The following is a 24,291-nucleotide window of genomic DNA, read 5'->3' as shown; positions in this document are numbered from 1 at the left end:
GGTACCCTGTCCTCCCTCCTCCTGTCTGGCTGGCTTGTTTTTTTAGATCCGCCATCTTCTTTTTGGCGATGCCCCTGATGTCATACCACCGTTTCTTGAGCACTTCAATGTCCCGGGGGGTCACTCCTATCGCATTCACCTGTGTCTGGATTTCCAGACAGATTTTTATTTTTTCCGATTCAGCCACTTGCAGGGACTGCTTCCCAAACAGCTTAGTATGCTGTTTTACTACCTCCTCCACAAGTACCTGCAGTTCCTTTTGGCAGAATTTCAGTTTCCTCTTCCTTTCTCCTGCTTCTCTTTCTTTGTCCTGGCTGGCCATTGTGCACGTTTTTCTGGAAAAGTTCACCCAGTGGACTCTCTGTTGCTCTCCTCTGCACTCCCAGCCTCTCCAGAAGGTTCTGATTGATTGCACCTGTCTGGGTGTGGCCACTTCCTGGTTGGGAGGGGTGGTGGCTGCACAGGATTGGTTGATTCCTCAATTGCTGTTTTTTTAAATTTACGAATCTGTATTTACCGATTTGGTATTTACTAATTTGGTAATATTTACTGATTCAGTATTTACCGAATTGGTAAATACCGATCGGTATTGTGGAATCGGTAACATTTTTCAGACTTTTACCGATTCGGTAAAATGTACCGATTTTTTTTTTTTTACATACATCAGAAATACCGATTTCTAAATACCGATTCGGTAAAATTCTGTATTTAGGAATCAGTATTTCCAAATTACCTACATATGGCCCTAAATGCTGATGACGTGTTACAGTTTCTCTTTCGTCCTGCTGAGACACTTACTAAATACCTTTGGGGCAGGATCCAGTTTGAAGGTTAATTTATTTATTTTTTATTTCGACATTTATACAGCGCTCTGTTGTCCTGGCGCTAAGTGTTACTCCTGAGATAGAGGCAGGTTAGGGAATCAGTTGGTAAACAGCCATGTCTTTAATGCTCTTCTAAAGGCCATGAGGTCCGTCAATTTTCTGAGAGCGTGGGGCAAGGCATTCCAAGCTCTGGCTGCGCCCAGCACAAAGCTTCTGCCTCCCCTTCGTGTCCTCTTAAAACGAGGGATCACAATCAACCCCATATCGGCTGATCTAAGATTTCTCGTGGGACGGATAAATCCAACCTGGTGCCTATACGGGGAACTGCCAAGACGAAACTTGGCAACCCGAGATCCCCATAAGTCGACTGTGCTTTTTATATCATATACATTTCCCGGAATCCAGAACTTACTTGGTGTCTCTGCCTTGGCCCTGTGATGAGGAAAGTTCATTAAGATATGTCCTGGAGGGGCAAGCTTCCCCTAAATGTCTTGAGTAGAATAACTATTTTTAAAATGGTGATCCTTCTGTGGCTACTTGATGTTCTTCCGAATTATCCACTCCATATTCTGTAGGCCTAGTTTGATTCCTTGCCGGCCATGACAAGAAGGTTTATCTGGGAACACAGGTCCCCAAGTGTGGCTTTTGCAAGTGTGTCAGCTCTATGTATGAAGGAGGGCTAACTATGACGGACGTTCATCTCTACTGCTGGGCGGCTCAACTCAAGACTGTAAATGACTGGTTACTTGGGGTATTTTGGGACCCAACATACCACAGGAAGTAGTTTCTCCTTGACCTGAATCTGGTATTCGGGTCCTCTGTGGGGCACCCATTCTGTCAACACTTCCAGAATTGACTCAGGTGGTTTTACGGTTGTGTAGGGTAGGTCTGAGATGGATAGGCTGGGGTTGCAAATTCACGTCAGGCCCACCTTGTGGGAGGGCTGCTGGCTGGCACAAGTGACGTCTCTGGAGCATTTCCGGGGAAGAGATTGTATAGGAATATTTTACTTGGGAGATGTATGGGACCAGGACCATAATAGCGCTTTTGGAATACAAGGGAGAGTTGGACGACATCCCAGAGTATAGTCCACTCGAGAGCCACTTGCTTATGGGTCTCATATTGAAGGGTGGAATCTCGCAGATTTACAAGACCCTGGTATCGCACTCCCCTTACCTGCTGGTCCCGTTATGGGAGAAATGGAAAGGATGGGTGGGAGCCCTAAAAGGGTCACACTGCCAGGTCGCATGTATTCCCCCTTGCGATGGAAGTCTTGGCCCGGCTCCGGCTCACACAATTTAAGTTTCTGCAGCAGGTGTACCTAACATCCCTCTGGCTATGGAAGGTGGAAACCCGCATTTCCACCGAACATGACAGATGCCAAGAGCCCAAGAGTTTAGTCATGCCCAGTAATACAAATGCATTTCAACACCATGATATCTACTTTAGCACAGTGCCGCAATATGTAACTTTAGAGTTACATATTGAGGCACATCCAAGAATTGCGCTGCTGGGCATACTGGAAGATCTAGGGGGCCCCTGAGGAGACAGAACACTAGTGGGTTTTGCCACGATGGGGGCTAAACGGTATATAGCCAAACAGTGGAACTCTGCTGTGGCCCCTTTGTTAGTGGCATGGACAAATGGCTGGTGTGCCAAGATGGAAGAGCAAAATACACTGCGAGGGGCTGCCCCTGTAAATACGAAAAGGTCTGTAGCAAATGGTGGTCATATCAAGGACTAGATGGATGAAGATGGTGGGGCATATTGCAAGATTGTTTATCCGTGGGATGAGATTAGGCGGTGGAGGGGGGGGGCTAGATGTTTCATTTATATGCTGTGTATTCCAGAAGAGCACCTAGTTGTACTGTTTTCCACTAGAATAAAAATTAAATGTTTCTATTAAAAAGAAAACATATCATGGTATTTTTCATCAGACAATGAAATGGCAGACAAACATGTTTTTCAGTTCTAAAGCTGTCCCCATAAGAGATACTCTAATATTAATTTTCTTTGTCCCCATTTGTCACAGCATACAGGCTTCATGTCCTCTTCCTATGTTTGCCCTCACTAAGAGCGTGGACTAAGTACTTGTGCCCATCAATTTCTTCCGTTTTTGTAGCAACTTTTTTTTGTGTTCAAGCACCTCATATGAGTATTTGTGTTTTCAGTTTGTATCCCATATACCCATCCATGTAGCTTCTATTCCCTCCTACCTGTTCCCCTTCCATGTTGCTTGTTTTTCCTACCACTTCCTTCCCTATGCACTGCGCAACTGCACTCTATGCCACCTCACTCGACACCACTGCACTCTATGCCACTGCACCCTACTTACCACCACTCTACACCAGTTCACTATACTTTGCACCACTGTACTCTGCGACTCTGCACTTTACGCCACTCTACGAAACTCTACTCCATGCCACAGTACTCTATGCCACTCTGCCCTTCTCTGCATCACTCTACTCTATGCCACTCAACTCGACCTCACTGCATTCTAGGCAACTCCACAGCACTCTATGCTACTGCACTTTATGCCACTCTACACTGCACCACGCTACACTAGTTTACTGCTCTTCGCTCCACTGCGCTCTACTCTGCACCACTCTACTCTACTGCACTCTATTCAATGACACTGCACTCTATGCCCCTCCACCACTCTACGCCACTGCACACTAAACCACTGCACTCTAGTCTGCACCACTGTACTCCACCTCTGCACTCTATTCCACTGTACTTTACATCACTGCATTCTACTCTGCACTCCCTACTTTACTCCACTGCACTCTACTCCATGCCAATACATCCCATGCCAGTGCACTCTATGCCACTCTACTTTAATTTGCACCACTCTACTCTGTTACTGCACTCTATGTCACTCTACACCACTGCAGTCTACACTACTCTAAGCTATGCTGCACCACTCTACTCTACACCACTGCACTCTACACCACTGCACTCTTTTGTGCACCATTCTACACCACAGTACTCAGCACCTCTCTATACCACCCCACTGCACTGTACACCACTGCACTCTATGCCACTGCACTCTACTCTGCTTTATCCTACTCTACGCAACTGCACTCTACTCTATGCCACTGCACTTGGTGCAACTGCATTCTACTCTGCACCACTCTGTTTTGTGCCACTCCACACACTTCACTCTTCTCTATCCCACTCTACGGCACTCCAAGCCACTCTACTCTACTCCACACCACTCTACGCCATGCTGTTCCACACTACCCTGTTATACAACACATGGCTAAAAGACATGTGCAAAGCCAATGGTAACACCTATTGATTTTGCCAGTGCATGTTTGATTCTGTATGCCTTTGAGAGGCAAAATCAAAGTATTATCTTGTCTTTGGCATAGAACTCAAGTATCATTATGCCATTTTGTGAGGAGAGAGAGACCTGTGCAGCTGCACCTCACACCTTCATTTGGTACCATGACAGCACTCTTCTGCTTAATAAATTGGCAAGGGCTGCGCTAAACAGATACCATTTACATAGATAAGCGGGAAAAGCTATGGGGCAACATAAATTACCCCACAAGTGCAAGTATTACAGTATGTTGGGCAAGAAATTGGGACACAGATTTGACCTGCCTGCTTTAAGATTGTTGGTTTTTTTCCCTTCAATTGGACTTTGTTGTAAGTTCAGCTTTGTTTTGCTTATGTTGTGAGCTTTGTTTTATTTTTTGTTCAACGTCTTGAGGCAAGGTCCTTCCTGGCATTTTCTGCACATTGTGTCTGAATAAATAATTCATAAAATCAGTTAGATAAATACGTACTTTCATCCCCATCTTTTTGTTTAAAAAAAGATTTAATTTAAGAAATTAAGACAGTCAATGGAAACCTAGGCATATATATATATATATATATATATATATATATATATATATATATATATATATATATATATGTAAGCAAGCGAAACTCACCTTAAATACCCAATATGATGTAACTGCCTTTTCCCAGAAGTCTTTAATAATATCGTTAACTGGGTAAATGCAATGAAAGAAGGAATTAAGCAAATTATACAATTTTGGAAGAATGGTAAGTTTATAGGGTATCCTGGTGTTGGCAACAAAGGAATAACAGCTTTTCAACATACACAATTGCTATCACAAAGAAGTGATAAAAGAAGTAGCAAAGTAGAAGGTGTACTGTGGGAGTACCAAATAACTATGAATTATTCGTAGTTAATACTATAATCTAATGCGCCAGTAGAAGTCAACAAGAGAAGATGTAATAAAGGAGAAAAGGGAAATTAGCTTTGTACTAATGCAACTAGTCAACATTATTTAATATTTCAAGATGCCATTTGTCTGTTAGGAGAGTATGCCAGATTTGTTTCCGCTTCTAAAGTAATCGTAATTTGTAATCTGTGAGGCAGTAAACAATTACTTTCACAATCTAATTTCAAGGTTACTGTGGTAATAAACAGTTTTTTTGCCATCGCACTGTAGTAGTAAATCTGTGTTTATTTGTACAGTTGCTCTAAATAACACAACAGTACTTAGCAACATTTAGACAAGATCTCCATCTTCCATACCTCCGAGCCACACTAGACTGACCACCACTGTGTTCACTTCTCCTTCACCAAACCCACCGTTCGCCACCACACCCTCTGCAATCCTTGCAGAAGCTGCAGCAAGGTCACCAAAGACCAGCTCACCACCTCCCTCCGAAAGACCCCTGCGCTGGCATGGATGCCAACACCTCAGCAAGCAACCTCCACCACTGGATCTCCAACTGTGCCAACACAGTGGCCCACTATCAGGAAACCACTCAGGCAAACAGCCCTCCAAGAAAGCCAGCTGGTTCTCCCCTGCCCTACAAGAGTCCAGGCGCACCTGCAGACGGCTCAGGAAAAGATGGAGGAGCAGCAAGATCAGGGCAGACCACGCTGCCTTCAAATCCACTTTCACCGCACACCACCGCCTCGCCAGAACGGCAAAGAGAGCAGCCATCTATGAACGCATCAACACCAACACACACAACAGCAAATAAGCAAATAACTCTTCACCGCTATCAAGGAAATCGCTAAACCCAGCACAGAGACAGCAGAAATTCCCCCGTCTCAAGACCTGCGACAACCTTGCCACCTTCTTCCACTGCAAGATCGAGGAGATCTATTACAGCTTTGCAAACCAAGTGTCACCCACCACACCTAATGGCTCCAAACCCCAGCAGACCTTCACCAGCTGGACTACCCTGACCACACCCTCAGGATCAGGCAGAGCATCCACTCCGGAGCCCCTTCGGATCCCTGCCCTCACCACATCTTCAACAGAGCTGGCATCTCCATTGCACCTGAACTCTGCTGCACCATGTTATGTTATGTTAAGACTGGATTTGTAGAGCGCACAGCTACTCAGAAGAGTTTCCCGCCGCTAAGACAGAAAGATGCAGAGGTCAAAGAAGGAGCATCGGTCTCGGGGTGGTCGGCCATTATACTGCTTGTTGGAACAACCATGTTTTCAGTTGTTTCCTGAGAACCATTATGCCAGCCTCAGCGAAAGAGGTAGCTTGTTCCAGAATCTAGCCACTAGCACTTAAAAAGAACGTCCGCCACGGCGGGCTCTAAGACACTAAGGGATAACGATTAAGTGTTGGTGTGCTGATCTAAGGGATCTGCCAGGCACGTAGTAAGAAACTCTTCTATGAATGTAATGTGCCCCTATGCCATGTAAAGCTTTAAAGGCAAGGACAAGTGCTTTAAAAAGTATCCTGCATCGGACAGACTACCAATGCAGCTTCTTCAGGTGGTGGGAGATCCGGTCTCTGGGTGCGAGTCTCAGGACTGCTCTAGCTGCAGTATTCTAGACGACCTGCAGTTTATTGAGCATAGACTCCAGAAGGCCCAGATAGAGGACTTTGGCATAGTCCAATCTGGAGGTGATGAGGGCCTGAACGACCGTCTGTCTGTGCGAGGTCGGTAATATGAAGAGAAACCGACATAGCATTCTAAAGAGGCCGAAGCACGTGCCCACTACTGACTGTACTGGGGGCGCCATAGATAAGGCATTGTCAATTTTCACTCCCAGGTTTTTTACAATCTTTACTGTTGACTGGGGGGGGAGACATGTCCGTGGACCACCATTGTTTCTAGGCGTCCAGAAGGGGGTAACGAAAAAAATGATTTCAGACTTTTACGGGTTGCATTTAAGATGGTTATGTCTGAACCAGGCAAAGATTTCTCTCAAGCATTTGTTAATCTTCTCGCCATTGAACTCCTCACCCTTGCAAGTGAAGAGCAGTTGAGTGTCGTCGGCATAGGATATAATCATAGCCTCACCCGCTTCCGCCAGGGTAGCCAGGGGAGCCATGTACAGATTAAAAAGTACAGGATTGAAGATGGATCCCTGGGGCAAGCCAACCTTCAAGGGTGGCATACTGGCTGAAAATGGGGGCATCCAGACCTCTTGATTTCTATCCTCCAAAAAGGAGGAGAACCACTTCAACACCGTGCCTTCGAGTCTAAGCTCCCGTAACCTCTGCAGGAGGAGGCTGTGGGGGACGGTGTTGAAAGCCGCAGAGAGGTCTAGGACAGCTTTGCCACCTTTATCCAGGGTCTCCTTGATGGAATCGGAGACCTCCAGATAAGCTGTCTCTGTGCTAAGGTTCTGTCTAAAACCTGACTGACTCAGAGATTATTGGCTTCAACAAAATCGCTGATCACTGAGTGAACATATTTCTCTATTGTCTTTGCGAAGAAAGATAGCAAAGAGATTGGTCTGTAGTTAGTTAAGACCGTGAGATTGGCTGAAGATTTTTTCAGTAAGGGGATAGTTTTCACGCTCTTCCAGCTAACTGGGACCTGACTGCTAAGAAGAGACACGTTCAGAATGCTGTTCACTATGGGATTCAGAACCTCCGCCGTAGAAGCCAGAAATTTGGCAGGGCATGGATCCACAGGAGCTCTGGATTTAAGACCCTTCGTTATTGATAAGGACTTCTCGGGGACAACGGAGGGAAGTTGGAAAGGTAAGCCCTACCGTCATGATTCTGGGGGGCAGGTGATGAGGAAGTCATCACATCTTTCCTATCCAACCCATCAAAAGATGATTGAATGGTGATAATCTTTGTGTAGAAGAAGTTAGCTAACTTTCCGGTCCAGTCATCTGAGGGAAGGGAGAGCCTAGTTGCAGCGCTAGGTGAAGAGAAGCTTTTAACAATCCTGAAGACTTCTCTGCTTTTATTTCCAGCGGACTTAATTTTGGATGCAAAGAAACTCTTCTTAGCTTCCTGTATTCTTCTGGGATATTCTCTTAAGGCCTCTTTATCGTTCTTTTTATTTTACACATTAAAATCTTTCCTCCATACTCTTTCCTACAATCCGTTCTACACTGTCGCAGGGTATCGTTTTAATAGAGCACTGGGTTAAGGGGGCAAGGGACAGGGTACCTTGCATGATCCACTTAACAAGGGCTTCCGCATCCTGCTCTGTATTGCCTCTAGGCATAAGAGGGTATTTATCGAGTTCATCTTTGAGGGCAACTGGGGTAATCTTATGAAAAGACCTTGTTTGACCAGGGTCAGTGAAGGCTTCGTTAGTTTTGGTAGCTTAAATCCCACCAGGTAGTGGTCTGACCATAGTAGAGATAAAGGAGTCTCAGCCTGGATATTACAGTTGGCAAATACTCGGTCAAGGGTATGGCTTTTGTATGCGTAGGGGTGAAGACATATGGGACAAGATTAAGCACATCCAAGGATTCCAACAGAGAAATAGTCTCCGGGATATCCTGTTTGTCCATATGTATGTTGAAATCACCAAAAACAAGAACATTTTTAAATCTAGAGGCCACTGACGCGATAGCTTCACCGAAGGACTCAGGAAGGCCCCTGCGTGACCCGGGGGTCTATATATAGGGACTCCCGCTACGCACTGATGGGGGGAGAGGGTAGCCTGAAAACCGAGGCACTCAGCTCCTTCAATGTCTTCCATGGGAATGCATGTGATGGCTATATCCAATTTACAAATCATAGCAACACCACCTCCCATGCTTCCAGCATGATCCTTCCTTACAATAGAGTAACCCGGGGGGTGGCTGTGGCCATAGTCGGATTCGAGGAAATCTGGCTTGCTCTCGTATAACATGTCAACTGCTCCATTGAGTCCGCAACCTTCCTGGAAGACTGGAAGCGCACAGAGATCAACCCCCTACTGATTAAACCCTCTGCCAACCCAACAGACTTCAAGAACTTCAGACCCATCTCTCTGTTGCCTTTCCCAACCAGAGTCATTAAGACAGCAATCAATGCCCAGCTTCCACCTCTCAGAGTTCATCGAAACGAACAACATCCTGAACCTAGCCCAATCGGGCTTCAGAAGCAACCACAGCACTGAGACCGCTCGACCTTTCTGAGGCACATGACATCTGCATCCTCCTCGACCAAGGCGAGACTGTGTCCCTCATCCTCCTGGACCTCTCAGCCGCATTCGACACCGTCGCCCACCACACCCACTACGCCAGACTCCACAATGCCGGCATCTGCGACAAAGCCCTAGAATGGACCCGCTCCTTCCTCGCTGGCCAAATGCAGAGAGTCAGACCTCCGTCGGTCAACTCCAAACCCATAAAGATCAGCTGCGGAGTGCCTCGTGGATCCTCCCTGAGCCCCACCCTTTTCAACAGCTACATAGGCTAACTTGCAGCCATTGTCCGAAGCCACGGACTCCACATCGTCTCCTATGCCGATGACACCCAGCTGATTCTCTCACTCACAAACAAACCCACAGCCTCCAAGATCAACTTTTCCACAATTGAATGAAGGCAGTCACTGCTTAGATGAAGGACAGCTGCATCATGCTTAACTTTGACAAGACATAAGTCCTCATATTGGGCTCCCCTCCAACTGGGCTGACTCTTGGTGGCCCACAGCACTCTGACCCCCCACACCCTTCCCAAACTTACGGACCACGCACGGAACCATGGCATCATCCTGGACTCCTCGCTCTCAATTAACCATCATATCAACGATGTTTTGTCCTCCTGCTTCCACACACTCCGCTTGCTTTGTAAGATCTTCAAATGGATCCCCACGAGTCCAGGAAAATGGTCATCCATGCGCTCATCAGCAGCAGACTCGACTATGGCAATGCACTCTATGCTGGCACCACCCAGAAACTCCAAAAGAAATTACAGAACATCCAGAACGCCTCTGCCAGATTCATCCTGAATATCCCACACCGCAAGCACATCACAAACCACCTGAGAGACCTACACTGGCTACATGTCAAAAAAATAATCGCCTTCAAGCTCCTCACGCATGCCTACAAAGCCCTCCACAACGCCGGACCTACATAACTCACTCACTGCCCCTCCTTCTACACTCCCACAAGACAGCTCAGCTCTGCCCAACTGGCTCTGGCCACCATCCCACACATCTGCATGACCACAGCTGAAGAAAAATCCTTCTCCTAGCTCACTGTGAAGACCTGGAACTCCATTCTGCTGCTCCTCAGGCAATCACCATCGCTGTTGCAATTTAGGAAGGACCTCAAGACCGGGCTCCTCGACTGAACCGCAGACCCACTCCCCCTTAGCGCATTGAGAACCTCACGGGTGAATAGTCACGCTTTATAAGATATCTGTGTATCTATCTATTTGCCTACCTATCTGTCTCTATGATGGTAAGTGCTTCAAACCGGAAACAGTAATATGCTTTTCTAAAGTCTGCTACTTTCGATATAGACACTGCTTGTTCCTCTACACTTAATTAAGGATAGACACCGGTACACTCTTCGAAAGTGATAAGTGCTTTACTTTTTCTCTGCCAGAAAGCTCAACGCATTTTGGCTACACCAATGGCTTTTTCATGGGAGTGCTTTTAATAATACACCACATGATACCGACAATAATAGAAAAAAACAGTTCTGTGTCAGCCTTACAATTTTGAGCATACTAGTGAATACTGGAATAGCCATCCAATTGATAAATTAACACTGAATTGATTTGTATGCCCCAAATACAATTAAACTTGTTTGTTTACACGTTCAAGGTCCCCAGATTTGTCCTCAAAACATAAACAGATTGAGAAGTTTAGCCCCAGTGGGCTTAAAATGCATAATGCATTTAAATGCAATTACCACAATATATATGAATTCAGAATATATAAATATTGAACATTTACAAAATAATTATCTAAAGATCAAAATCAAATGATTAAGGTCATGTTCATGCAGACTGCTATTGAAAAGAAATTCTTCTTTTTGAATGGTCATCTCCAAGTTTTGGACTGATGCTGTCCGTTTTTGCTAACCAGATGCCAGTGCCATGACCCCAAAACGTGTATGTTACATTGACTATACCCAATTGACATAGGCTAACTTAACTGTATATGGTCCCCAGTGCATGTAAGATATAGAGTCGCTCCAAGGATTGCAACCTGGTTGTGCCAACCTAAGAGCGACACCGGTAAAACGAGCCTCCCAGTCAGACGGATCCTGTGAGTTCTGCCAGAGAGGAAGGATTGGAATCCAAGGAGCCGCCCTCGACTGGATCCAATCCTTCCTCTCTTACAGATACCAGAGGATGCGTCTCCCCCCTTTCCTCTTGAAACCCACGGACATCATCTGCAGAGTCCCCCAGGGATCTTCACTCAGCCCCACGCTCTTCAACATCTCCATGGCCCGCCTCGCCGCCATTGTCAGACTGCACGGGCTCAGCATCGTCTCTTACGCCAACGACACTCAGCTCATCCTATCGCTCACAAAGAATCCCGAAGACACCAGACTACGCTTCCAGGAAGGCATGAAGGACGTGGCAGCCTGGATGAAGGACAGCTGCTTGAAGCAGAACTCAGAGAAGACCGAGGCCTGGGACAACACCTGGTGGCCCGCCGCCCTCAAGAACCCACCCACCCCTACAGCCCACACGCGAAAAGTCAGCATCATCCTTGACTCCTCCCTCTCCATAAACCGCCAGATCAACGCCGTCGCCTCCACCAGCTTCAAATGTCTTCGCATCCTCCGCAAGACTTTCAAGTGCATCCCTTCCGACTGCAGAAGGCCCGTCACCAACGCAGTCGTCTGTTGGACTACGGAAATGCTTTGTACGCCCTAATCAACAAAACGCTCCTACACAGACTACAGTCCATTCAGAATGCCACCGTCAGACTCGTACTAGAGACTCCACGCCACAAACACATGACCCAACACCTTTAAGACCTCAACTGGGTCTCTGTCGAGAAGAGGGCCACCTTCAACCTCCTCACCCTCGCTTATAAATCCCTCAACAACATCGGACCCAAATACCTCAACGAAAGACTATCCTTCCACGTACCCAAGAGGAACCTCCGCTCTGCGGACCTCGCCCTGGGAGAGGTCCCCCGGATCCTCGGGATCAGAACAGGTGGGAGAGCCTTCTCCCACATCGCAGCCAAGACCTGGAACAAGCTCCCTCTGAACATCAGACGCTCCCCAACTCTGCACGCGTTCAAGAAGGACCTCAAGACCTGGCTCTTCGACTGATCCGGAGCTCCCCTCCCTCCCAGCGCCTTGAGAACCTCGCGGGTGAGCAGAGCGTTTTACGACCCCTGATTGATTGATTGACCCATTGCAGACTGGAAGGGCATATTTAAACTGCAAGCCTGACTTGGCTTTAAGGCTATGGCAAAGTAAAACCTCCCTCTATAATACATTTAAGTCACGTCTACCGAGCCCTAGGGCATGGTGCAGCACATTTCATCAGCGGAACATGCATTTTTTTGTTCTGGATGTACAAAAGCAAAACTGTGATTTTACTGTGGAAGGACCTGGTATCCCCATTGGCCAGAACAGGGTTACACGCTGAGCCCCTTAGCTGTGCTAACTCCTGAATGGTGCAACCAAAGTTGATACTCCAATGTATCAAGCAACTTGTTGTATGAAGCCCAATTTGAGACTCAAGTTGAAATTAATTTAGCAATAGTGTGCAACTTTTACAAAGTTGCCACTTAGTTGCTTTCGATTTCCTGTGTCCTTAACAGTTACACAAGGAGCTTGAACTGATACAGCTTTCTGCCTTCCTAAATTGACGTTCTAATGAATCCCAGTATAGAGACAATAGGGGTCTGCACTTGAGAGAGGTGTTACCTTCCTCCTGCAAAACACCACGCTGGTGTTGGCCCAAAAGGGGAGCTTGAAAGCTGAAGCCACCTATTAAGAGCAAGTGGGGAACACTTGGGAGAGGGGCAGCTGGATTGTTTAGGTACACAAGCTGACACCCGGATAGGAGGAGGGAAACCTGTTGTCAAACTGGTTTTAGGGGCGGGTAGCCCCCATGGTAGCCACAAATTTGGGTTGGGCTACAGAGCTCTGGACGCTGAGAGAGAGAGGGGTTCTGCCATCTTGGGAATAGGCAGAATAGTGCATCCTGGGATAGCCAGATGCCACACTTCCTAGGAAATGGTCATCAGGAGGGAGGGAACCTAGTATCCCATTGGCTAATGACTGCTCCTTCACTGGGGGCTATTTCTGAGCACCCAGAACTCAGATCTCAACTGGACTGGAAGTAGGACTGAAGAAGGACTACCCTGCTGCACCTTGGAACTGGTAAAGAGAGACTGCACCAGCGTAAACTGCACCTGCTGAACCTGGTAGTTAGCAAAGAAGAGGGATTGTGCCTACTGTGTCCTCCTCATGGAGAAGTTGGCTCCCGTGCCCAGCCAAAGCAAAGAGACTCTAAGGATCAGTTGACTGTTCTGTTCACAGCACAGGGCCACAACAGCTGAGAAACTTACATTTTGTTAGTTTATTACAAAGCCAAAAACAATTGGACATATACTTCAAAGGGAAAAGTACAATTCATGCCCACAGAAATCGGTCAACATAAGAAATGACACAAAAGCCTCATGAAATAACATATAAAGCGAACATGATTTATGGTGTATTTCCAAATTACCACATTACATAAGCACATCAAACACATGAATAATTGTCAACATCATGTACAAATTCTGCACATTAATGTTTTCAGCTAAACACAAATAGTCGCAACTTTAATTTCTTCACGTTTACTTTGAAATATCTCTAACACGTCACCTTTGACCTTATTAGAGTTCACATTCTATGGACCTAATGTTAACACAATACAGGATTATATGCAGGTGTGGACTACCCATGGAAGAGCGCAATTAGCGCTCTAACAGGACTATTAGGTTATTTAATTTACTGTATCTGTAGGTCTGAAAACGTTTGTAAGATGACAACAAGGACACGTCTTTACATATGTGAAATGAATACTGCCTGAAATATAAACTAATGCAACTCAGAGGTTTTCAGCCTTCACACAAATTGCATCAACTGTATAGCAGTGCCTTCCTTCTGCAGGAAGTGGTTCAAAATTGTAATGTACCTGTAGACCTCATTAATCATTGTTGTGCACAACTGCTTTCAATATTATGTTTCAGCTAATATTATGTTCCATTCTTCTGCCAACATAAAGAGACATCTGCTATACATATAGGACTGATTCATTCCAGTGCACCATTTTCTTACCAACGTGAGCAGCTGCTACCATATGCTGAAGTTAAGATCACATAAAAACTGAATGTGTTACGTTCTGAGTAGTTTATATTTTCACCTATTTTTTTTTTAGTTGTATTAATCACATTGCATATATTTGTAGTTCCTAGTATTTGTATAGCACCCAAACTGCCCAACAGTCGGAGTCATTGCACACTGGTTGTGTTGCCCTGTACTTTTCATCTTAGATCAGGGTGCATTGGTTGTATAGCAACACTTCATCGAGCGTCATTTCCCTCTTTCTTTAGGTTTTGCTATTTTAAGTTTAGAGTGTAGTGATATGTTGATACATGTTTTACCATATCAACCATTTCCCACGCCTCTAAAATAATCCATGGTCAGTTATACAGGATTTTACATGGGGAAACAATCTCCACATCTCATTTAGATAAGGTTTTCAATCAAGTGGAAAAACCTCTGCCTTGCCCCACGTCTTCACTGTACAATTGTGTAACGTGTTTATGGTATCGATACACGAGAAAATCCCATTGAAATTGCTGTTATTTCTAAAGCAAACAGATGAATGGTATTTATGAAAGTGTTCCCACTGTACTTAGATTACAGGGGGAAATGTTACCTCGCAGACTTTGACAAGAGCCGGCAATTTGAAGGCAGTGCCGATAATGAAAAGCGAGAGCTGATCAAAAGTGACATGAAGGTAAGCGCTAGAGGCTTCCAGCTTCACAAGTTTCTCTGCAAAATGCTTATTGTCCTTTCGGTTGTGTCAGGTTTCTCTGCAGATAGTGGTGTCCGCGCTTTTCTGGTCTCGGTCTACTTGTAGGAAATGATGTCTGTCCTTTCACCCCCCGTGTTGGTGTTTCTACAGTCAAATTGCAAAGCAGATTATGTATTTTCCTTCCTCTCAATGTGATTCTCTCTGCTGGTAATAGTGTCTGTCCTTTGCTCCCAAGGAAAGGATCACTCACAGATGCAATAAACATGGGAATCATCATACCCCAGAGGTGAAATCACAAGTTGAACACGCTTTTGAAGGATATTTTGTGTTATGAAGCTTGTTCAGCTAACAGTTTTTGCAATAGAGTAGAGAGCAACTGAAAATAGTGCGAAAAATGTCATTGTTTCACAGCCTTGTTCTCTTTTCAGCATGTAGGCAATGTCCATTAGCAAAGTACTAGAAGCCTCATCATGCAAAGGAATACCTTCTTTCCAGTGTTGCTGTTATACTTTTGAGGAATGTATTAATGTAGATGTAGTTTTTTTTTCTCTCTATAATCACTACTAGCTTAACCTGTCCTATCTGGCTGGGATCTGGAAGCTTCCACTGCCCAATGGTGAAGCACCTGCTGTGAGATCTGAAGTAGAGACCTTTAGTGAGGTGGTCGGATAGGAAACCTTAGAGGAGAGCCATGGACCTGAAAATAACATTGCATTTTTTTTAAAGTTTCTGGAACAATAAAATACAATACCTCTCTCACACCTACTAGCCCACCAATAACACATCCTGATGATAATAATGGAGTGGAAAAGGAATGGGGAATGATAGAGATCGCTGTCATACAGGCACTAAAATGCCAACAGAGATCGTTGATTCACAACAATCTTAGTCTTACACCAGACACATTGCAGCATTTTCCGAGTGACTGTTAAGACAGTCAAATTACCCAGGTGTCCCCCCGTTTGATCCCCTTGGGATCACAAAGTACAGAGACTGGAAGTAAATAGGGTGAGATGAACCAAACTTTGTGTACTGTCTATGTGTAGAAATAAAATGTAATTTAACGGTACCCAGAGTGAAGAGTACCCTAGATGGCAAAAGATTACTAGTTTTGGAATGCCACTTGTCCTGAGCAGGATTAAAAGAGCATGGTAATTGCTTCCAGACAGTCAATGCACTGGGGATGTGGCATCTGACCAGGTGCCAGTCTTTCTTGGATGGTCACCTCTCAGTGACGACTGTTGCTGTTCTGAACGGTGATTCACAGAGTTATGTGACTGTGAAGTAAAAACCTTCCCTGGAAGTCTGGTGTGTAAATTCCGTCAAGGGAAGATATGGGACTGCATCCAGGATCAGCATTTATGAAACCAGTGGTTTGAAGAAAGTATAAAAAATGGATTTAGTTTGCACAAACAATGCTAGGTCCACGAGCTCATTGATAAGTGGGTTGCAGAAGAGCTGAAGACTATTTATGGAAAAAGTGTCTTTACCATCATTCTTTGCATCATAGTACTCGGGTACTTTCTTCCACACTTGCTGCCAAGGGGTGGTCGGTGTGCAGATCTCTCAACTTTCCTTCTTGATTGCCCGAGGAATGGATGAAACTGCCCAGTAGCCACGGTTCCACTGTGCACATAATATTCAAGAGCAAGATATCAAGTGTCTCCTAAAGAGCGTTCCCATTAGGAGGAAAAGCCAAAAATGGCAAAAAAACACATTGCCAATATTGGTGATTCCAGATTATTGATGATGGCTAATACAAGAGTTGATAAAGCTAGTTACAAATTGCACAAGGAAAAAGAGTAGAGTGTGTGAACCCAGCATAAAGACTTCAGAATTAAATAATTCAGAAGTGAACTCAGCTGCAGAAAAACAGACAGAAAAGAAGTCATGGACAAGAAGGCTTCCAAACTAATAAAGAATGTGACGGAAAATAGCAGAAAAACAATTGTTGGGATGCATCCATGTCAAAACTTTGCTTCTGTATATGAGGCCCAGACAGAAAAAAATTACAATGCAGGAAAAAGGGTTAGAAACATCTTAGATGAGCAACTTCAAACACTTGGAAAGTATCTATTATAGACAGGATTAGATTTAAGGCCAGCTACACCCCTTCTTCAGGAGACTGGTGACTTCCAGGCGTGAGATGAAGAACGCCTTGTTGGACAGCCTTCCTATTTACAATGCTCTTGTCCCCTGCAAGCCATCCCTCCAGGCTGGCGTTCCACATGGCCCACGGTACAGCCCTCCTACTGGCCCTGGAGTTGCTGATACTGACTGGGCAGTACAGGGGAATGTACCTCACCTTGTACTGAGAACGAGGAATTGAATATCTCAGGCAGATTTAACACCCACCAACCTGGATCTAAATCGAATTCCATTCTGTGTTTTTATAGTTCTTCAGAGTGGAACACAATTTGAAGCTTTCATACGTCTACATTGTTCATGTTCATCCTTTTACCTTTATCTGTTTCACTGTAACAGTCAAATTAGTCGATTTGCCTCTACTTATTTAGGCGTAAGCTACGTTCATTTACAATGTCTCGTCATTCCATATGCAAGGCTTGTTAAAGTCAAGGTTCTTTTTACTGGTGGCTGTAAAGGAATCGAGGTGTGAGAAAAAAAGAGAAGCATTATTGGAAAGGGCTGCATAGGCATCTTTGGCTTAAATACTATTTAACCTGTAGATTGGTTCCAGGATTGATAACTCTGGTACCTCGATGCCATTTGTTGGGATGTTAGTGTTTCAAACTAGTGGCACAGTGGTTTTAGGAAACTAAACAACTATTCACTCCCAAAACAGAATTTCATTAACACATGAAACTGTATTTTACACTGTTATAGCAAAATGCAGTACATCACCTCCAGTGTATTTAGTTATGACCTGTGCTTTAATATTAATTTGAAACAATGATTATTGAACATACAAGAGTCTATTGTGCGTTGGTAAGATAACATGCTTCCTCCGGTTCCAGGGCCTGGCAGAGGTGGTTCAGTACATGACTGGAACAGTGGGACAGGATTTGGATGGATTACCTCCAGATGAGGTGGACAGCTCTGTGGAGGCGGGGGACTTGATCCGAAAGCTTCTGAACCCAGATGAGGAGCACCAGTCAATAAAAGACTTCTTCAAGCACCCTTTCTTCTGGAGCCGTGAGAGGTGAGAAAGAACACATGCGTTACGTAACACAAATAATAGGGATAGGACAGTGCTCAATATCTTCTTTATATTGCCTATGTATGTTCATGTTACTCAATTACACATATATACAATTTGTGACAGAGGAAAGTATACTGATTTGTCCAAACTCCCATGATTGATCCCATGCCTAAGTAAGGAATATTGCCATTACGCCACATCTCCCACTGGGAATATGTAGCCATTGTTTCTCTGTTTGAGCCCTCAGATGCTTTGGTGTTATAGCTTGGCTGCCCGTAAAATGTATAGGTGTAGACTCACATCCTGAACCATTGTGTGCACATTTATGCAGTACTCGATTAACTCTTCAAAAATCACATGGTCATTACACTTGCAAATGTGTGGCTAAGCCTTGTTGTTATTGTTGTCCAAGGTACCTTTCAGCAAACCTAACACAAAGCTGCAATCGTGTCAAACTGCAATATTTATTTACAGATTCAAATTGTGTACAGTTCTGTAACCATCATACTGTCATATGCTGGTGTAGCTCACTCATCTCAGAGACCATAACAGTATAAACTCCCATATTCACTCCAGATGTTGCAAATAGCTTACACTCATAACAATTAATGGTTAGGCTGTAAAGAATTTTTTATGACACTAGATTACGTTTTTGTAAATTCTGATTATTGGGCTACCTGTAAGTCATGGAACCTCATGTTTTTCTAACACTAATGCTGACAGCATAGGTTTTCAAGCAAGAGAGTTGCTTTGATAAGAAATATCTTGTGACAGTAGACAGTCGTGAGGGAAAGGTACACACAATCATTTATTCTCATGAGCCGATAGTGAAAATGGGGCTAGTGATGATAAACACTGCAAAAGTCCTGATTTTCAAGCAGTCGTGGACCCTTATGTTGCCCACATTAAATCTGTAGTTCTCACAAGCATTATGCATGGTACATGAGAAAAAACTATGCATGTTTGTCTACCTCTGGTAAAGATAAATCTTGTAAGATTTTGTCTTCCTCTTAAGGCTGGGTCATCTGTACATATCCCAGTGGGAGACTAAAGTTGGCACACACATTCCCTGAGCTGTTGTGATGGATCCTTCCTTCCGACTCTCATTAGGGTCTATGTGATATTAAGTTGTGCTTAGAATTAATCAATCAGGGTTCTTGTATAGCGCGACTTCACACCCGTTAGAGTCTCAAGGTGCCGAAAAAATATGTAGCTGAGAGCTAGGTTTTGGCTAGGTCCAGTCCCTCAATCTGGAGGTAGGTCCTACCTACCAAATCTTCTTCACCTGGTTTGTTATTTCTAAGAATGGTGACTCGCATTTGGTTGTCCACTTATTGTTCACAAACAAATTATCCATTTCTGGGTTCCACCAAGTCCTCTCTAGCTCCTGTGTTGTGCACTTCTTAAAGATGGGCTGGTTATTAGGATGGCTGTAGGGGACGAACCCTCTGGTGGCTCGGACCTGTCAGGGTTTTACTGATTAGATGATAACCTATAGTTTCTCTGCTCTCCTGTTCTGCTGCTTTTTGCAAACTAACAGAAGAGGAAGGATATTGGAAAGTGTAGGAGAGGTCAGAGAGAGAAATTGAGACATTGCAGCGACCTCTACCGTTTGGTCGAGCACTGGTTCAAATAATCACAAGTAGGTATACTGGGACACCCTTAGAAGTACTATAAGGGAAAGGTCATAAGGGAACAATGGTTTCAGACATGTTACAACTAACAAAGCACCGGAAAATACATCCCCAGCTTCAAAAGTAGCAATAGTGATGACTGGTCAGCAGGGAGGACCTGACTTTCAACCCTGGAGAATGATAATCCAGAATCTAATGAGGAAGTCAGGACACAGGGTAGACAGAAGAAGCTGAAGCCTATAGAATACTTGCATGCGAGCACCTGTGGAAACTGGAGCAGAAAGGACAGCTAAGGAGGAGAAATTAAGGAAAACAAAAAGGTATGAGGTTGGGAGGTTTTGTGCAAACTTGGCCAGAAGTAAAATTCCAGAGACACCCAGGTCATTTAACCAGGTGTCACGTTTTTGTCTTTAAATGGCATTACAGTGCTTCTGCTTGTGTTCCTCCTGAATCCCTTATTGTGAGACAAAAGTGATACTTCCTTCCTCTGGGGAAAGCCACTTTTATTGTTTTTATCTCTGCAAAGCAATATCCATTTCCCCATAAATGCAAGTCCTGTGTTGGAAAATCTCCCTCTCGGAAGGCCACCCCAAACACTTTGCCTTCCTCTTCCTCTTTTTCTGTCCTTGTTTTTGTTGGCTTTAGGACTCTGGGCACTTTACCACTGCTAACCAGCGCTAAACTGCATGTACTTCTTCTCTAAACATGGTAACATTGGTCTAGCCACAATTAGGATAGTTAATTCATCTGCAAGTCCCTAGTAGAGTGTACTACCTATGTCCAGGACCTGCAAATTAAATGCTACTAGTTGACCAGCAGCACTGAGTGTGCCACCCAGTCAATTAGCTTTTAAACATGTCTCAGGCCTGCCACTCTAGACCCTGTTTGTGCAGTTATATGGCCATGCCGATTTGCCATTTAAAACTCCTTGCAAAACCTTAAACTCTACTTTTATTACACATAAATTACCCCTAGAGTAGCTCCTAGGTAGCCCAAAGGGCAGGGTGTTGTGTCAGCAAAAGGTAGGACATGTACTTTTAAGTTTTGCATGTCCTGGTAGTGAAAACAAACACATTTGGTTTTCCCCACCGGGAGGCCTACCTCTCTCATATGTTATCCTTAGTAATTTCTTACTACACTTTTAAGTTGTAATTCCTGATTGAGAAGGAGTAGATCTGTCATGTTATATATCTTTGGAATGGTAATTATAAATCCTCTTTACTAGTAAAGTTAGATTTAACATTACTATTTTAGAAATGCCACTTTTAGAAAGTGGACATTGCTCTGCTCTTAAAGCGCTGTGTGCTTGATGCCTGTCTCCAATACATGTCTGGGGTGGGTGACAGCTTGACTTTGTGCATTTCCTCTAGACAGCCGCACCCAAAGAAAGGTTGGATGTGTCTGAGTGGCCATCTGCATCCTGATGGCTCATCTTGGGCAGGATGGTAGGAAGGAGCTGACACACCTGAATAGGCTGTGTTCTGTCCCCACAAAAAGGGTTGATTATTCCCTTGTGGTAAGTCTAGAGCCAGGGCTAGGAAGAAGGGACGTCTGTGTACTTCAAAGAGCCTTCTTTGAAGTCACCCCCACTTCAAAGGCACAACTGGGTATAAGTACTGGATCTCTGACCCCACAAAATCAGACACTTATGGACCTCTAAAGAAACTTTGTCAGAAGAACTGCTGTGCTGCTATAAGGGCTGTCACATTGCTAGACTGCTGCTCTCGAAGAACAGCTTTTCTGCTGTGCTGCCCTCTGACCCTGTTGAGGAACAGATGGACTCTGGTCTACAAGAGCTTGTGATCTTGCCTCCTGTTTCAGAGACTCAGGACTATCAAAGTCTCACCAGTTACTCCAGTGCCTGATCCATTGGAAATGAACCCAGGTGCTTGCTCTAGTCAAACCAGCGCATCTCCTGTGTGCGTGTAGCAGAGCCGATTCATCAACGTTGTTGCGGTATCAGAATCGGCATATTGCACTCAAAATCAGCACATTGCCTTAAAGAACTGACACATCTGACTAGACGCATCGCTGTCCCTGCAGTGTGGGAAGATCAACTCAACACCTTGACTGCTTGGAGGAGCCCGGCGCATCGCCTTCAGAACCAACGCTTCTAGGCTCGGTGCATCATCTTCGGAAACGGCACATTGCCACCACTGCATGAAGAAAATTGACGCATCACCTTGACTGCGGGACCGACGCATTGTTTGGCTGCACCCCCTATCTTGCTGTTGCCACCAGGATCAAGGTACTGTGTACAGCAGGTCTGCGTGGCTCCTGTATCAAGCATGTGCTCCATTGCGCTCAGGCTGAGTCCTTGACTTTTCCCTGGTCCAGCACAACCAGATAACACCTATAGGCACTTATTGCTTCTAAGCACTATTGACATTCTTATTCTTTTTTAAAAAATCATATCTCGCCTTCTACTCATTGGAGTTTTGTTGTTTTGGTCTTGTTCTATTTTTTTTAAAAAAAATCTATTTTTCACCTCTGGTGTGGAGTCACTTTGTGGTGTTTTCATTGTGTTACTGTGTGTTGTGTTGCACAAGTACTTTACACTTTGCCTCCTAAGTTAAGCATGCCTGCTCTGTGCCAAGCTACCAGAGGGTGAGCACTGGTTGAGTTATGGTGTGTGACTGACTTACCCTGACTAGGTTTGTGACCCCTTCTTGGACAGGGTGTATACCTCTGCCAACTAGAGATCCGATTTCTAACATCCTTTCTCTGTGGAGACACTTTGTGTGCCTAATCTGCTGCATATGGGCCCGCAGAGTAACCCCACACCAGAAATCCCACCCCTTATGGGGAAGACACTGACCATATTTATGAAGATATCTGTGGTGATACATGCCCATTAAGTGAGGGACATAAACCTAATTAGCACATTTGCATGATCTTTTGAAGATATTGCACCCTTTCCAGACCATTTAATAATAGAATTGACTATGTTGTATAAGGGAATCAAGGATGGACTTCACATCATGCTCTTTGTATTCATCTACGGTTACGGGAATGGGAGGAGGACTACTGGGCTCGGACAGAGCTGGTTTTTACCTGGGTACATGCATCAGGAAGAGGTAAATCTGCAATGAGACTGCAAGGAGAGCCATAGTGTTGAGGAAGCCATCCATTTGAGAATCTTTAAAGGACCAGCAAACTTGGGACTAGGGTGACATCCTGTTATGGATAGAAACGTTGCAGAAAGACACATTTTCTCTCTAACATTGTTGGGGGGAGTAGGCCAGTGATGCCTGTCAAGGAAGCTTTGCTACTGTGCCCTGGCATGTAGGAGGTGCTGATATTGAAGTTGGAGGCAAGGCTTGAGGCAAAATGTGTGGAATTCATATTGCAGGAAAAAGACGAACTCCCCAAAGACTTATTCAAGGAATTACAGTATGTAAATTCAACTACAGCTACCAACTTTGCCCAGTCCTCTTGATGATTTAAGAGGCAAATTCAGCAATATTGTTCAGGGTTTTGATTTATCCTTTTTATCTATCCATCAATTTAAAAATGATAAATTGTGGATTTGAAGTCTTTTCTTATTCATTTCAATAGAATTTTCAAATATTGGGATGTAAACTTTGTACCTCTGTCTGTGAATCTTTATTTCTGGGATACTACTGGTCTCGTTTTATGAAATAACCCATCTCAGCTAACAATGCATTATGTCCATGATACTTTGGTTGTTCATTAGTTAAATCCATAGAAGTCATGATCAGTGACTTTGAAAGTACAACCATAGTTTATAAAGGCCCTGCAGGTTTCCTTTGCTTTGTCTTGGCTTGTGCACAGATGGAGAAAAAGGAAACATAGTTGTTGATTTGTTCCTACATCTGTGTAACCAAGTTATGATCTAATAGTTAATTGAACTTCTTTTTTCATAGTGGGCTCCCATGAGGGAATTGTAACACCACCATACAGCCTTTTGTTGTTGCTCCTGTGTGGACAAGAGCAGTGGTCTGCAAAGATCATTATTTCATTCTGAACACTGGCCTTACTTTGATCCTCTCATTAGCTTTACAGTAGTCTGAGCATAAGATACCTGCCGCAGAAATTACTGCAGTTCTTCCGACTAGTTTGATATAGTGGTGAGAATATATGGGGTGGAAGGCTCACCTTCTGAGCCTTTCAGTTGTCTTTATAGGGCCTCAGCCTTCCCCTGCTAATGATCTGCTTGATAAGTGATGTAGTAATTAATATAAATTGAGATTAAAATAAAGTCCACCCTTCATGAAATGTAGGAAAAGTATGTTCTTATGGTATATTCAAACCCTGATCACATGCTTGGTCCCCTCTAAAGCCCTTATTACATATTTCGTAGAGTAAACCTTGTTATTTGCCCTCCCCTGGCATTACCATTATTGGGGTGTCCTAAAAATCAGAGAGTGGGGACATAATAGCTAGTACAATTTTCTGGGAATAACATATGCAAATCAACTTTCCTCACATTTTTCTTCTTGGTGTTTCTCTTGGAGATT

General features: G+C 44.4%; 1 protein-coding gene across 1 annotated transcript in view; it reads left to right on the top strand.

The window, feature by feature from the left end:
• LOC147747758 (2-5A-dependent ribonuclease-like) overlaps nt 1-24,291 on the top strand; it is a 255,237-nt gene that overhangs the window by 87,543 nt on the left and 143,403 nt on the right. The window contains exons 3-4 of the mRNA XM_086955550.1: nt 14,898-14,998; nt 17,992-18,176. Coding sequence (XP_086811676.1) covers nt 14,898-14,998; nt 17,992-18,176 — 286 coding nt within the window. The remainder of the gene's footprint in view (nt 1-14,897; nt 14,999-17,991; nt 18,177-24,291) is intronic.

The sequence above is a fragment of the Lissotriton vulgaris genome, chromosome 1_1, assembly GCF_964263255.1.
Source record: "Lissotriton vulgaris chromosome 1_1, aLisVul1.2, whole genome shotgun sequence".
Taxonomy (NCBI): Eukaryota; Metazoa; Chordata; class Amphibia; order Caudata; family Salamandridae; genus Lissotriton; species Lissotriton vulgaris.
This window is presented reverse-complemented; position numbering and strand designations above follow the sequence as displayed.